At 36.3% G+C, this 14,619-nt stretch overlaps 1 protein-coding gene across 2 annotated transcripts in view; it reads left to right on the top strand.

The window, feature by feature from the left end:
* PLOD2 (procollagen-lysine,2-oxoglutarate 5-dioxygenase 2) overlaps nucleotides 1-13,705 on the top strand; it is a 49,145-nt gene extending 35,440 nt beyond the window's left edge. The window contains exons 11-20 of one of the 2 annotated variants that reach the window (XM_030279952.4): nucleotides 4,796-4,900; nucleotides 5,160-5,285; nucleotides 6,455-6,596; nucleotides 7,801-7,863; nucleotides 9,196-9,309; nucleotides 9,692-9,757; nucleotides 10,232-10,336; nucleotides 11,676-11,822; nucleotides 12,048-12,173; nucleotides 13,200-13,705. In XM_030279952.4, the coding sequence (XP_030135812.4) occupies nucleotides 4,796-4,900; nucleotides 5,160-5,285; nucleotides 6,455-6,596; nucleotides 7,801-7,863; nucleotides 9,196-9,309; nucleotides 9,692-9,757; nucleotides 10,232-10,336; nucleotides 11,676-11,822; nucleotides 12,048-12,173; nucleotides 13,200-13,355 (1,150 nt within the window). In that variant the 3' untranslated portion in view covers nucleotides 13,356-13,705. The remainder of the gene's footprint in view (nucleotides 1-4,795; nucleotides 4,901-5,159; nucleotides 5,286-6,454; nucleotides 6,597-7,800; nucleotides 7,864-9,195; nucleotides 9,310-9,691; nucleotides 9,758-10,231; nucleotides 10,337-11,675; nucleotides 11,823-12,047; nucleotides 12,174-13,199) is intronic. The other variant, XM_030279954.4, reaches the window with a different exon arrangement.
* Nucleotides 13,706-14,619: the final 914 nt, after the last annotated feature.

Raw genomic sequence — 14,619 nt, 5'->3', positions numbered from 1 at the left:
AATGCAGTATGATCAGTTTTATTCTCACCTCTTTTTCCTGGCTTTTGGCTCAGCAAAAAGTGGTAATAAATCATAAAGAGGGTCTCAGTAAATGACACTCTCATGTCAGTATAAATGGGAGAAAATAACTTTTATTCAGTTTTACCCATAGCCTTGGAGCAAACTTTGGTTAACTTTTCTCATTCACATAATAAGGAAAAATTGAAGCATTTAATTTATTGCTTCTTCTTATGTGCTTATGAAAGTTGGATAGGTGCTAGAAAGGATCCAAAATTGTTCAGTCTGCAAAACTTTTTAGAATTGAGCAATACTGGGAAACAGGAGTGCACAGCTTTCCTTCTTGTGGGCTGAATTGAGATAAAAAGGAAGGAAAACTAAGAAGAATAAAGAGAAGGAAGATTTAGCTCCTTGTCTGAATATTTTTCTCTGCATTTTTTTCACTTGAAACACTTGAGTGGCTTTTCCGTGTCTTTCTTTTTTTTAGCCTTTGTCTGTAAGGTATGAGTTCTTACAGTTCTTTTTTTCTTTAAGGAAAAATCATCTTTGTTTTTGCCTTGGTTGCAGATGAGATTTCAGCCAGCTGTTACAGAATTAGGACAGAAAACAAAAAACCATTAAATATGTTCAAGTAATAAAAATTTGGGAAATACTTCTGAGGTTTTATTTATCAAAAGTATGTTTTCCATATTTTTTTCCTTGTGGTACTTAGAGTCTTCAGGGTTTCTCTTTTAGGGGAGTTTCTCTTTTGTTCCTCCCTCAAAAATATTAGTAACAGAACAGGGTAGGAATTTTCTAAAACTTTATTAAAAATGTAATTTATCTCAGCTTTTAAGTGGGAATGTGCGCATTTTAATGGAAGTTCACATTGAAAGCTTTCAAAAATTTCAGGCAAAATAGTAGAGAGATTATTGACAGCACTGTTGAATTTTGAGCTATGTTTGGGGTGTCCTGTATGTTTCTTGAAGGAGGGTATTAAGTCATTGTCTCTGAGTTCCCATTTGATATTGATAAATGATAGCATGGACACTGTAGGTAGAAGGACACAGCCTTTAGCAGGGCAAGGATCTTGGCTCTGGGGGAGGAAGATCAGGGATTAAATCTTTGTCTCCCAGATGTCAAGTGTTTACTGTTAGAGACTGGATTTTCTGCAACTGCTTCTCCAGAACACTTCAGCAGTTTTGGGCTTCAGTCTCAGATGGAGGAGGAACACTGAACATTGAGTGCTGCTGAAAAACACATTTTCCACCCATAGCTGATTTCAGTAATTTCCAGATGTGATGACTGTGGTAACAATGCTTTAACCCAAGATGCAAAACTAAATATCAGTGCTTTATCTGTGTCCTGGATTTATTTTCTTTTAGTGATGGTTGATGTGAATGTGTTTATGCTGTTGTGGCTGTCTGGAGAGATGCAAATTGTAACCCTAAATGGCAGGAAATGTCACCCAGGCTTTTGGTTGCAGATTTGTATGTGGAACACCTTTTCTTTCAGAGGTCTGTCAAATGATTTCAGTGCTCTTCCTCTGGGCTTGCAGTCCATATTTGGAATTGCATTTCCAAACTGAGAAGTCTGAAAATGATAAATTGATTAGACAAGTTCAAACTATGTCTAAAAAAAGAGAGCTGGCTTAATGGCAGAGAAAATGAGTAGACAATATGTCTCTGTTACAACCAAATAGACCTTTGGAAAATCTCAGTGGAAAGTGTGTTGAAGGGAAGAGCTATGACATTCTCCCATTTTCAGATGAGCTCACTGTTCCAGATGGACTTGTGGTTTGTAAACTCAGTCAGACGTACTGAGTTTTCATCAATCAGAGTGATCTCTGATTGCAAAATACTTTAAACTGGTCTGCTGAGCAGACTTCACACTGCCAACCAAAAATCTTGGCTTTCTTCTGGATTGTTGTTAATTGCTGGACTGAAATTGCTCTAAGTGATATACAAGGACATAACTTTCTTTTCAGCATTTGGTCTTACTTCAGAGCAGGTGGAGTGTAAAGAAGTAGATTGAAGGGTTTAGCCATTGAATGTAGATAAGGAAGCATTTACACATGAGCTTTGCCAGAAAGCACTTTCCGTGTGTTCTTTGGAGTGACCTGGATATGCATACAAATAATTTCACCTATAATCTGGGATTTCTACATCTGGAGAGGTTAGCATGCAGTGTAAGAATATAGTACTCTAAAGCATGAGAATGTGAAGGGTTACATTTATTTCCTTGGGAAAAGCTACTGGGCAACACTGAAAGCCAAACGAGAAGATGCATTCATTTCTGGAGAATGTCCTTGCTTTATTAATTTTCACTGAAACTTTTATCACTTTCTTTCTCTCCATCTGAATTTTGGGGAGATCTTTGTTAGTGACCTTAAAGTGCAAAGGATAACCAAATGGCAAAACTTCATGCTTGCAGCATAATTCTTCCAGCATTTTCAGACACAAGCCATCATGTCAAATGTGGAAGATAAGTTCTGCCATGTGCTGAACTAGTCTTCAACACGGTAGAGAAAGAAATCAGAGGAAAAAATAAGCCAAAATAGTAACCTTGAAATTTCCTGACTGTTTAGGACAGGAGTGCTTTCAGAGAGTTCTCAAGAGAGTACTGAATGACTGAGTGTGACTTAGACTGAAACTTTTAATTTAGTATTTTGTGTTTTGCATTACTGTGTGAATGAGGCACAGGAGGGTTTCTAACACTAAGCACATGGGACCAGTTGGAATAGAATTTCCTGGTTCTGGATTTAAAAGGGATGGGGGACAGAAAAAAAGGCAAAAGTTAAAGGATGATGCATTTTGCTATTATGTAATTAATTTTCCAGGTATATTTGCCTATAGCTAAATATAAATTTGTTCCACTTTATCACATTTTTTAAATTAAAAACATTAATTCGCTTCATGGTTTTGTTAGCAGTAGAGGGTTTACCTGCTTTTGGGGCAGTGCTGGCAAGTGTTTTGGCTGGAACCTCGGACTGAGTTCAAGTCTGGTCTCAGGTCTATTTTCCTCACTAAAATAAGGATAAAGGTACTGAATGTTTTTGGAAGGAATTTAACATCTAATGCCAAGTGTAGTATAAAAGTCGGGTTACTATTAATAATTGTAATTAAGCCAGTGATAAATCTACATATGACTTGTGTTCAGTGGTTGTAAAGCTTTGAACAGAATGGATTAGTAAAGGAAAATACCATAAAGACTGAATTGCAGGACCTTGTTATGGCCAAAATCAAACCTGCTGGTTTCAGTTGGGCAATTATGTGAGAAAGTGCTGATTAAGGAATTTCTGTCACAAAATTTCTGTTTAAGATGTCAGTTAAGGCAAGCCCAGAGACTGCCCAGAGATGTAAATTGGGTTTATATTCAAACACAGTGATTTTAGCATCAGTAGGAAGATAATTTCTGACATATGGATATTTTTAATTTTTTTTCTGAAATTATTGCTAGATCTTTAGTGATCAAGCTTGAAGAGAAGGGAGTGCCTAAAGTTATGGAATAAAAAAATCTCTCTCTTCTACTGTGATTCTAACAAATTCATAACTCTTGAGTCCTTTGAGCAGAAGAAAGTTTGAACAGAAAGACCCAAAAGGTGTTCATAAGTAGTAATTTTGATGGAAGATTTAGTGCTAGATTTGGAGGGGGATGGAAGAAGAGCAGGCAGGAAGCCATGGCAGCCCTTACCTTGACTTGTATGTAACCTGTCACATCCACCCTTTGTCAGATCTTTTGAAGTGACAGAGATCTTTGCCTTTGCAGAAAACAGTCACAATCAATCAAATCAAGTGGAACTTGAACTAAAGCACTGATTATAGATATTTTAAAAGAAGAAAGTAAGGTAATAATTTGAGCTTTATGGTGGAATTAAAATAGGGAAAATAGACAAATTCAGTGATGCCACCTGTATGATAGGAAGCTGTTGTTGTAGTATTGACCTGAGGAAATAGTTCCACCTTGTCTAAAAGTATATTTGATTTCCTGTAATCTGTTATTCTGATGGCATAGGAAAGCTGAATTCACTACACCAAGTTTTGGCCTAGCAACTCCACCCTACCAGAAACATATATAGTCTGTGTATCTTTCATATTTACAGTAGAATGTGTTTACTTTGTCTTTCTCTTGAATGTATGGGAGTTTGTGCAGTTTATTCTTCTGAGATCAAAATCACAACTGATAGAAATAGTGTATGGACACATTCAGTTACTTTCTCCAGTATAAATTCACTGCCTTTGCAAGTGGTTTATATTTCTCTTTACCATTTTTTTGTTCTTGTAGGTCAAAAAGACAAAGAAAAGGTCTTTAAATATGTATTTCTTTATATACCCTCCATAAGGTTTCAATTACCATTCAGATTGCATCAGTGGAATCTTTTTCCAAAGACAGCATTACAGCCACTTGCTCAAAGAGCTTACTAAATAAGGTCACACTTCACTATTAAGTGATTTTACTGATACCCAGCTATATAAATTAATGGCATGTTCCCCCTGCCCCATTTTCTATTAGGACACTCTATAGAAGGTATTACTGAACTTGGTAAAAGCTAAAGACCACTTAGTTAATAAAGAGAAAAGTAAAGGCATCTAATTCATGTATTTTTATCTTTTAGTTAATCACACTACTGTAATCTAAAGACACCTTTATTTACAATATTGTGCTGCAGAGGACTTAATGCAATGAATCAGTTTGGTACTTGTAGCTTGGGGTCTTTTTTAATATTTTTGTTGGTTTTGTTTGTGAATTTTTTCTGGACATGTGTACATGTGGACACTATTATTAACACAAGTTAATAGTTCTTTTTTGTCTTTTTTAGGGACCTTTGTCGCCAGGATAAAACATGTGAATATTATTTAAGCATAGATGCAGATGTCGTGCTGACAAACCCAAAAACATTAAGAATACTGATAGAACAAAACAGGTATAGTAAATCTTATTTTGTATAATTTCCTCTAAATTGAAAGGATTCTCTGGGGTCTGTCCAGAGAAAATACAATCCCATTTGTTTTTGGAGAGTTAAATCCTCTTTGTTTGTTTGTGTTATTTCATTGCTATAGTTTATAACAGTCTTGGGGGCCAACAATTCACAAAGCATTTTTTCCTGTCAAACAGCAATTCCTGATGTGAATTTCAAGTGCTTTAGATTTTCATATTTTCTTATTCACTATGTCACTTCACAGGAAGATAATTGCTCCGCTCGTAACTCGCCATGGAAAGCTTTGGTCCAATTTCTGGGGTGCCTTGAGCCCCGATGGTTATTATGCTCGGTCAGAAGATTATGTGGACATTGTGCAAGGGAACAGAGTGTAAGTAACTGTAAACTGATTGTTAAAGTCAGGCCACCCACTATGGTTGCTAGCAACATATTGCATGAAGATATATGGATATGGTATTACTCCTGGAGAGATGAAGTTAGATATATTGTTTTGTGTTTTCTGTTTCATAGAAATACACTTTTAAATTCCCACTCACATCTCGAAAAAAACCTCAAGTGTTTAATGTGATGAGCTGGTGTTAGGACTAGACACAGTCATTACTGGCACCTGTCTGATGGTGTCTGGTTGCTCTACCAGTGCACAGTACAGGAAAAGACAAGATAAACAAATAGCAAACCCAAAATGCTACATCCCTGGAACCTCAGGCAAAAGGAATGGTTGTTGTATTCATGAAATGACTTTGTCATCTCCTTGGGGCAAATGCTTAGTCAGTGGAACAGCTATAACTTTTGTGTATTTCATCCTCTATATGATGTCATGTATATCTTGAGGAGTTCTTCAGCAATAGTTTTGTCAAGGACAAACTTTTGGGTTTATCCCTCCCCTAAATTGACTGTTCCATATGGTGATGCCTTTTCTTTGCTCTGGAAGAACAAAAGGGTCTGAAACAGACTGCTTGAATAGGACTGGCTTGTTTTCAGTCCTACAGTACTAAAAGATGTGCTTGTGGCACTGAGAGGGGGGGAATCTGCAGAGGGAGCATTTTGAAAGCAATGCTTTTATGTTGATATTGGCCCAACTCACATAAATACATGGCCTGCTGTGGTCTGTGGGTATTTGTGTGAGGAGGTCAGACCAGCTGTGTGGAGTCTCAGTGAAGTCTTTAAACTCATTTAAAAATCTGTTTTGGAGTTACTTTCTCCATCTGGTATTGTAGAATAATATAAGAGAGTTTGACTGATTGCCTTAACTAAGGAAACATGAAGTCCATGTGTAGTTAAAACTCCGTAGAGAATTTGACCTTGCTATATTTTTATAACAGTATTCCATAAAAATTGAATTACTGCCTACGCCTACTTTTGAGATGTCCAGATGTAGTTTTCCAAGTGTCTTGGGAACCTTTCAGCTTCTTCTCCTTGCAACTTGCTTAGTCTTGTCAGCAAATACAGAGATGCTGATTTAATAGAATAGGCAACAAATTAGTTTTCATAGCTTTAAACTATTTTTGTGTTGGTTTTTCTTTTCCTTATTTTCAACAGAGGAGTATGGAATATCCCTTATATGGCTAATATATACTTAATTAAAGGACAAACTCTCAGATCTGAGATGAAAGAAAAGAACTACTTCATGCGTGATAAGTTGGATCCTGATATGGCACTCTGCAGGAATGCCAGGGAAATGGTAAGGCGTATCTGGAGCAGCTTGCTTTCAAATACACACATTTCTTTGTGTCCTGCTGTACTCACAGACTGCTTCACTTGATTGATCTTGGTTATTATATTTTACTTCTAATTCAAAGTACTGGCCAATTTTTGTGTGATAAAACCCTTCAGGTGTATTTTTTTAAATTGTTGAGAACAGAGGTTTTTTCAAGGCCAATGCACTGATGCAATGACTGCATGGTGTTTTCTAGTTACATTCCCTGAAAATTTCTCTTGAGGTTAAAATGCCTTTCTCCTTAGCATAACCTCAGCAGATGAAAGAGAGCTCAACTGCTCTGCTGTGTATAATTTAAAATTTACCAATGCATTTGGATCATCTCTATCATGCATATTTTTATACAATGTGAAACTTCCAGCAGACTAAGTTGGAATATTTTGTCATTTTTTATTAAGTACATATATATTGAAACTAATGATGAGCAGTGTTAAATAAAAAGCCTAGGTGATTTACGTAATGGTAGGAATCTTCTTAGGGAGCATAAATTACTCAATAATTTTTTTAGATAGATTAAAACTGTATCAGATAAATGTTACATGCGTTAATCTGGAAGTAATGAGAGAACTTATTTGTACTGTAAAGTTATGAATCTGTAAATCCATATTTCTACTGATATTTACACTAGTTTCAGCACAGAGACAAATAAGACCTAAACCAGACCTATTTCCAGACACTATAGCATTGAAAAATTTTTTGCTGAATTGAACAAGAAAAGTTGGCAAGTATTAATTTTTTTATTCCCTCATAACAAGGCATGATCTCCTCTGTTTGTACTGATTCTTCAGAACATCCCCGTCCAGTCCTGTTGTATTCAAACCTCCTCAGCATCAGTTCCTGCAAAACCTGTGCTTTCCATGTGCTCATTAAACTAATCTGACTGGCTCATGAGAAAATTGCTTTCTCTTCTCCTCTTTGTCAGTCTGGGCTGTAGGAGGGTTTGGTACATGCTTGTTTTTGTATTGCAGCAGATAAGAAGGGGCTGGTGGAAACAGCTTTGACATGTGTATGAAGAGCTTTGCTTGGAGATGCATGTTGTCTGTAAAGGCATATCAGCTTTTGGTCAAAGGCTGCTCTTTCCCTGATGTACCTGTGGAAACCTAAAAGTAGTGGGAAAAAGAGAGAGATTGTGTCAGAAAACTGATGTGATGATTCTCCTTCATTTTAGACTTTACAAAGGGAAAAAGACTCCCCTTCTTCGGAAACATTCCATATGCTCAGAGCCCCAAAGGTGTTGCTTTATTTTTTTTTTTATTAATTGGTTATTATTACATGCAGTATCATTCTACCACAGGAAGATACTTCTCCTCTGTCCACTTCCTCTGATGAAATACTGCTCTGGCTTTCTCTTCAGTCTTCTAAGGTTCAGGTTTTAGCCAGGGGCAGGTTTTTCAAGCCCAGCTGAAAGCATCTCAGAGAGGCTCTTTATCTTCTCAGGGGGGCTTCTCAGTGCTTCTAAGGTCGAGGTGTGCTGACACTTCTGTAGCTTCTGTAGCAAAAATGGGTGGGGCAGTCCTAGGAAGGAGTGAAGCTCAGATCACTTGTTGGTCTGCCGGGCACCCTCAGTGACCACATTGTCACTTAAAGCTGTTTTTCTTGACCCAGGCCCTCCTTATTCTCCCTGCTGCAGCTATTTTATGATTTGGTAAGTGCCCAGAACTGGGCATGTTTAACATAATCATTATCTTTCTAATAGTTTAACTCTTTTTCAGACAAAAACATAGACAGAACTACCAAAGTGCCCAAATGGTAATGTCTTAATCTGCTGCAAATCTAAAAGTCACAAACATTTCAGAAAAAAAGTTTTAGTCTGAAAAACCTTAAACTAAAAAAATCCCATAGAACCTAAGTTTCTTTTAAAAAATACTATTTTCTGCTACTACTTCTAATCAAGAGAGTTCTGTTAATACGTTCTGTTAATAGCTTGATAATAAAGCTGTATCTTACCACACTTGATATCTTGCATATAATTACATGAACAGACTTAAGAGTGCTCAGCTGTTTTGGATGCTGATCTGAATATTCTTGTGTGTTATATTTGCCAATACTTTTTTATTTCAGGCCAATTCACCAGGCGGATCATGTAGTGAATACTCTGAAATAACTTTCTTGTTCTGATTTTCATGAACCCATTGATTGTTAGCTTATTCTTTCAGTTTTTAGTTTGAAATTAAACCCTAGGTGTTGGTTTTCTTGTGTGTGAGCATTTTCAGTTTGAGATCGGAAGCTTTCAGTGTGTCTACTTAAGTTTTCTGGAAAGCAAATCAACCAATCACTCCTCTGCTTTTTCCTTTCTGTAACTCTACATATGTTCTCAACAATATATGTTTTACTGTGCTTGGAAAATAAATGCAGGTAAATGCTTGTAAACAAGAAGTTATGAAGAGTAGTTGCTGATTAGATTCAAGCCTTTGAAAATTAAGATGCTAAATTAACAGCACCTTTACAATATATGTGTACAAATGTGTGATTATATTTTATGAAAGGACAATCATGAACAGACCTTTTTAAACTTTGCTAAGATGGACAGTTTTACTAATGATGCTTTCTCTAATTGATATAGGGTGTTTTCATGTACATTACCAACAGACATGAATTTGGAAGACTTCTTTCTACAGCCAATTACAATACTTCCCACTACAACAATGACCTTTGGCAGATATTTGAGAATCCTGTGGTATGCATCTAATTATTGCTTAAAAGTTATTTAAAAAAATTATAAATTTATACATTATAAAGGACTTCAAATTTAAAGGCTTTATGTGGAGAACTTTTGTTTACTGTGTGCTAAATATTAATTATGTGCTAAAAGGTGTTCTTACCCATCTAAGGAAGTGACAATATATCATATCAGTAAGCCAGCTGGTGACCAGAGCATGAAATTGGAAACAGGTTTCATGATTTTTGACATGATAGGAACTAATTTGTTTATGACCATAAAAACTTTTTTAATTGTTTTTGGTGTTTTCAGTAGAGCAATGAATAGAGTATAAATTCTTTTATATCACTTATAAATGTCATTATTCTGTTGTAATGTTTTCCAATCATGTTTTTTTTAGGATTGGAAGGAAACTTACATAAATCCAAACTACTCAAAGATCTTCACTGATAACATAGTAGAACAGGTGAGTATAAGTAGTTTTTTAAAAAATTGTGTGACTGACTGATAATAAATTGGCATGCAGTAAATATTTCCATGCAAGTGCTTTTTTGGTCTGTGACTAAACAGTTTTTTGATATTTTGGATCAGAACTGAATTTTTGCCATTCATTAGGCTGCTTGCTTTTATGCAACTGATCTGGACAGAGCACTTGTGTTGGATGATCAGTTGTGATAACTAGGGACAGTGATTTATGAACATTGCCTCTCTAAAAAGCTGGGATAAATGGTTTCTGTGTAAAGCAATGGTAAGTTTTAAGCTGTTATCCCATATTAACCTGAAATGAGGAAGACCAGGATTGTTACTTAGGCACAGAAGGTCTGGGTGCACTGACACGTTCTTAGTGCTGGGTCAGGGCTTAGAATGTAACTCATAGTTTTTGCTTTTGTGAGAGTATGCTTGAGAATCAAGTTTTTAATTGTTTGGGGTTTTCTTGTAGCCATGTCCAGATGTGTTTTGGTTCCCCATATTTTCCGACACTGCCTGTGATGAATTAGTAGAAGAAATGGAACATTTTGGGCAATGGTCTGGTGGAAAACACCAAGTAAGTGTCAGCCTGTATAAACGTAATCTTAATGAGCAATCTTAACTACTTTTACAATAGTAACTCACAGTGTACTGCAACAAACAAACATCCCAACAATTGCCAGTGGTCTGAAACATCTGCTTTGTGGTATGAAGTACTTAGTTTAGTCTACCATGTAGCTGCTCCTTCAGTAGATTTAGAGGCATTCTTCAATTAATGTTGTGGTGTGCTGACCCTGGCTGGATTCCAGGCACCCACCAAACTCACTCTGTCAGTGCCCTCAACTGGACAAGAGAGAGAAAATGAAAAAAAAGAGTTTGACTTGAGAGATAAGGGCAGGGAGAGATCATTCAATAGCCAACACAGGCAAAACAGACTCAGTTTGAGGCAATTAGTTTACTTTCTACTCTGGTTCAGTTGGTAATATAATGAGCAATGAAACAACATCTTAAAAACACCTTCCCTCCACTTATCCCACTTCCTTAAAGGCACTGCTGTCACAGTGTATGCTGTCTCTGTCACTGCTGGGCTCAGCCTTGGCCAGTGGCAGTTGTCTTGCAGTGGCTGGCATTGGCTCCAAGGGGAAGTTTCCAGCAGCTTCTCACAAAGGCCACCCCTGCAGTCCCCCTGCTGCCCATGCTGTGCCACATAAACCCAGTGCAGACTTTGAATCAGCAAATGAGACACCAACAGTGGTGCAGCTCTGTAACAGTAACCTGACAGTTACCTAAGGCTGATTTTGGATAGCTGTTCCAGAAAACTGTTCAGACAAGTTTTACTCATTTAGCTCCTAAGTACTAATTTATCAGACTTGTCCCCTTAAGGAGTTATCTGAAAATGTTATGAGCTATTGTGTCAATGTTCTTGGAGAATTCAAGGTATTTATTAACTACCACTAAAATCAGAGGAATGTTTCTCTTGTTTCTCATGGTTCCACATTTGTGAATTATAGTCACAATTGTTATGTAGGTAGGAGCCTCTGGAAAGAATTTTAACATACTTTTATCTTCAAATTATTTCAACATATATTAGCCTGTCAAGTTGAGGCCTGTAGTCTCTTGATCTGATATAATTTCAGTTGCATCTGAAGCTCGGTAAATAAAATTTATTATCCCAGGAAGCCCTTTTATTTACAGGTGGCACATCCAAATATTGGCTCATCCTATAAAGACTTCCAATTTTTGCTCTCAGCACACTTTTTTGCCTTGACAGTTTGCTGTGGAATTGCTGTACAGACAGCCACTGAAACATTGATTTGTTGCAGTTGTGTGATTCTGCAGATTTCAAATAAATATATGTTGAAATGTCAGAAACACTCCATGTTCTGTTTCCAAACTGTTTGTGGTGTTTTCATTAGGACAGCCGCATTTCTGGAGGTTATGAAAATGTCCCAACAGATGACATTCATATGAAGCAAATAGGACTGGATAATGAATGGCTGCATTTCATACGAGAGTTCATCGCTCCAGTAACACTAAAAGTCTTTGCTGGCTATTATACCAAGGTATGGGTTAAAAGCGTTTGCAGAAATTACTCCATGGTGTGACTAAATTTAAATATTTTAATGAATACACCTCTTTGGTTTGGCTGGGGAGTTTATATGTGACATAGCAGTATTTAAAGGTGAATGTTGTTGATTTTTTATTTTAACTAAGCTTTAAACAAAATCCCAGGAATCCTGTGTGTGATTTGGCAGTTCAGAGTTTGAAGTCTGACTGTTTTGTTGCAGGGCTATGCTCTACTGAACTTTGTTGTAAAATACAGCCCTGACAGACAACGGTCGCTCAGACCTCACCACGACTCCTCGACGTTCACGATCAACATCGCCCTCAACAAAGTAGGAGAGGACTTTCAGGTAACTTCCTGACTTAACAAATGTTGTTCCTTGAGTATATAATACTAGAGCCCAAACACATATAGAGACCTAGCTGAGAAGGAAAACATGCACATCACAAATTGAGATGCATTATGCCTTGTGGTTTTTTGATGAGCACTAAATTTGCTCAATTCCAGGATCCAGAACTGTTGATGTAGTCAGGCTGAATTGATAAAACTGATTTCAGGTGGTGGGAGAGAAGGGGTTTGAAGAAAAACTTAGGAGATGTTAGTAATTTCATTTTTAACATTTCTTAAATGCTTCATTTCTGTACTGTGAAAATCAATTTTTCAAAAGACTATAAATAATGCCAAGTTGACTCAAGTGGCATCTTTTCTGTAGAACTTTTTAAATTTTTTTTTTAAGTTAGCCACAGAATGAAAATTTTTAACTCTTGTATCTGTTTAGGTTTTTTTTTTTTTGAGCTAAATTATTTTCTAGTCTGATATTGATTCAAATAAAACAATCCCCAGAGTGTGGAGATAGGCAGGGCAGTGGTAATAATATCCAATTTTTACTTACAGATTGTGTTTATAAGTCTGTATCATTCATAGTACTTAACGCCGATAAATGTGCTTGCCACACTATTTTAGAAAGCACACCTTCAGTTTGAAATCAGCAGCCAGATAAATTAATTTAAGATTTTTTAAATGGTCCTGGGTAGGAGTGCAGTCCTGAAACAAGGCCTGTGAACGTGATATGCTTCTCTTTTGTAGAATATACAGTGAAGTTATTGAAGATCTGTTTCAGACTTTTTTTCTTGAGCGAGTTTTTATCCAGTGAATACTAAAGAAAGACAAGGGCAAATCTGATTGCTAATACTTGCCTGTTAATTAATGCTCTAAAGATGGTGTCATGTAAACAACATTGCTAAGGGATGGTAAAATAAAAAAATCCAGCCTATTAATAATAGCAAATTATTTGAAGTAATGGATATATAAAAAGGAATTTATTAAAGCACAAGATAAATGTTTGGGATTTATTGTGTTTGTGTTTTCACTACAGGGAGGTGGATGTAAATTCCTTAGGTACAACTGCTCCATTGAGTCTCCCCGGAAAGGATGGAGCTTCATGCACCCAGGAAGACTCACACATTTACATGAAGGACTTCCTATCTTGAATGGCACAAGATACATTGCAGTATCATTTATTGATCCTTAATTTTATTTTTCTTTGTCCTCTTCAACAGCAGTGTTCTTTACATAAACATTTATTTATAGATCTCTTCTGGAAGATGGTGATAAAAGAAACTTTAAGATACTGTTTCTACACAGCAGAGGTACTTTGGGCTAAAAGGAGGAAAAAAGAAAATGTTTTCCAATATTGTTGAAGATTTCTTGATATCTGCTCTGAGCCTTGAGTCCCAAAGTAAGCATGTCCTACTTGTTTTTCCATTCTGCTATCCTAAAGAGTGGGTAAGGAGAGAAAATGGAAAAGCACAGTGAACCCATTTCTTCGTTGAAAAAAACCCCACACCCCAAGGAATGCTAAATACAAAATCATCGGAAAAATTTATCCTGATTTTCATTCAGTTAAGTGACACAGCTAAAGTTTGGTGGTCTGTATATTTGGTACCAACCAAAGAAAGGAAAATCACAGCATAAAAACAAAATCAAGTGAATCTTGTTTACAGTTGTTTCTGGTAAGCAATAATTCCATATGCTGGTTTATACTGAAGGGAAAATGTTTCCGTAGCCTGGTCTCTTAATTAATTGTCAATAAAATGTACACCTTTTGAAGAAAAAAATAAATAAATTGCAGAGATGGAACAAGGATTAAATCCTTTATCTAAGGAGAAAATGTTTTATCATTTGTTCTGAGAACTTATCCTGTTGAAAGCTTACTTTTCTTCAGCAAGTGACCTTTGTTTAAAGTGAGTTATTTTTCTAAATGTGTAGTTGCACCAAATGGATACTGGAAATTTGATGCTTATTTTCAGAAAGCTGGTAAATTTTAATAGGATGTTTTATAGGGACAGTTTTCTACTCTTAAAATTACTTGAATTTTGTATCAGGAAAATGAAATGGTGGCAGTCTCTTTTAAAGCTAAGGGTCTTAACTTGACATTTATTTTAAAGAAATTGGTTTAAAATATTCCTACTGTATCTACTGTTTGTAATTTAAAGAAACTTGAAGCTAACTGTCTCAAAGTCTACCGTGCCAAAATGCACGACATGTTGGAAAACCTTGTGAAGAATAAAGGGTAATTTTGAATTAATGGAGCAGCTGTTACTTGACTCTGTCAGGTAGTTTCTTTGCATTTGTGACTGTTCTTAAAGAAACTGTTCTGACTAAGATTTTCTAATGATCTGTAGATGGGAGATGGGCATGTCAGGTTTTGGCTTGTTTGCTATTGGAGTTGTTTCAGTGAGTGCCTGTGTACCATGTCTTGCATTCCAGTTTCAGAATGACCCCAGCAGGAGTGA

Source organism: Taeniopygia guttata, chromosome 9, assembly GCF_048771995.1.
Source record: "Taeniopygia guttata chromosome 9, bTaeGut7.mat, whole genome shotgun sequence".
Lineage (NCBI taxonomy): Eukaryota > Metazoa > Chordata > Aves > Passeriformes > Estrildidae > Taeniopygia > Taeniopygia guttata.
This window is presented reverse-complemented; position numbering and strand designations above follow the sequence as displayed.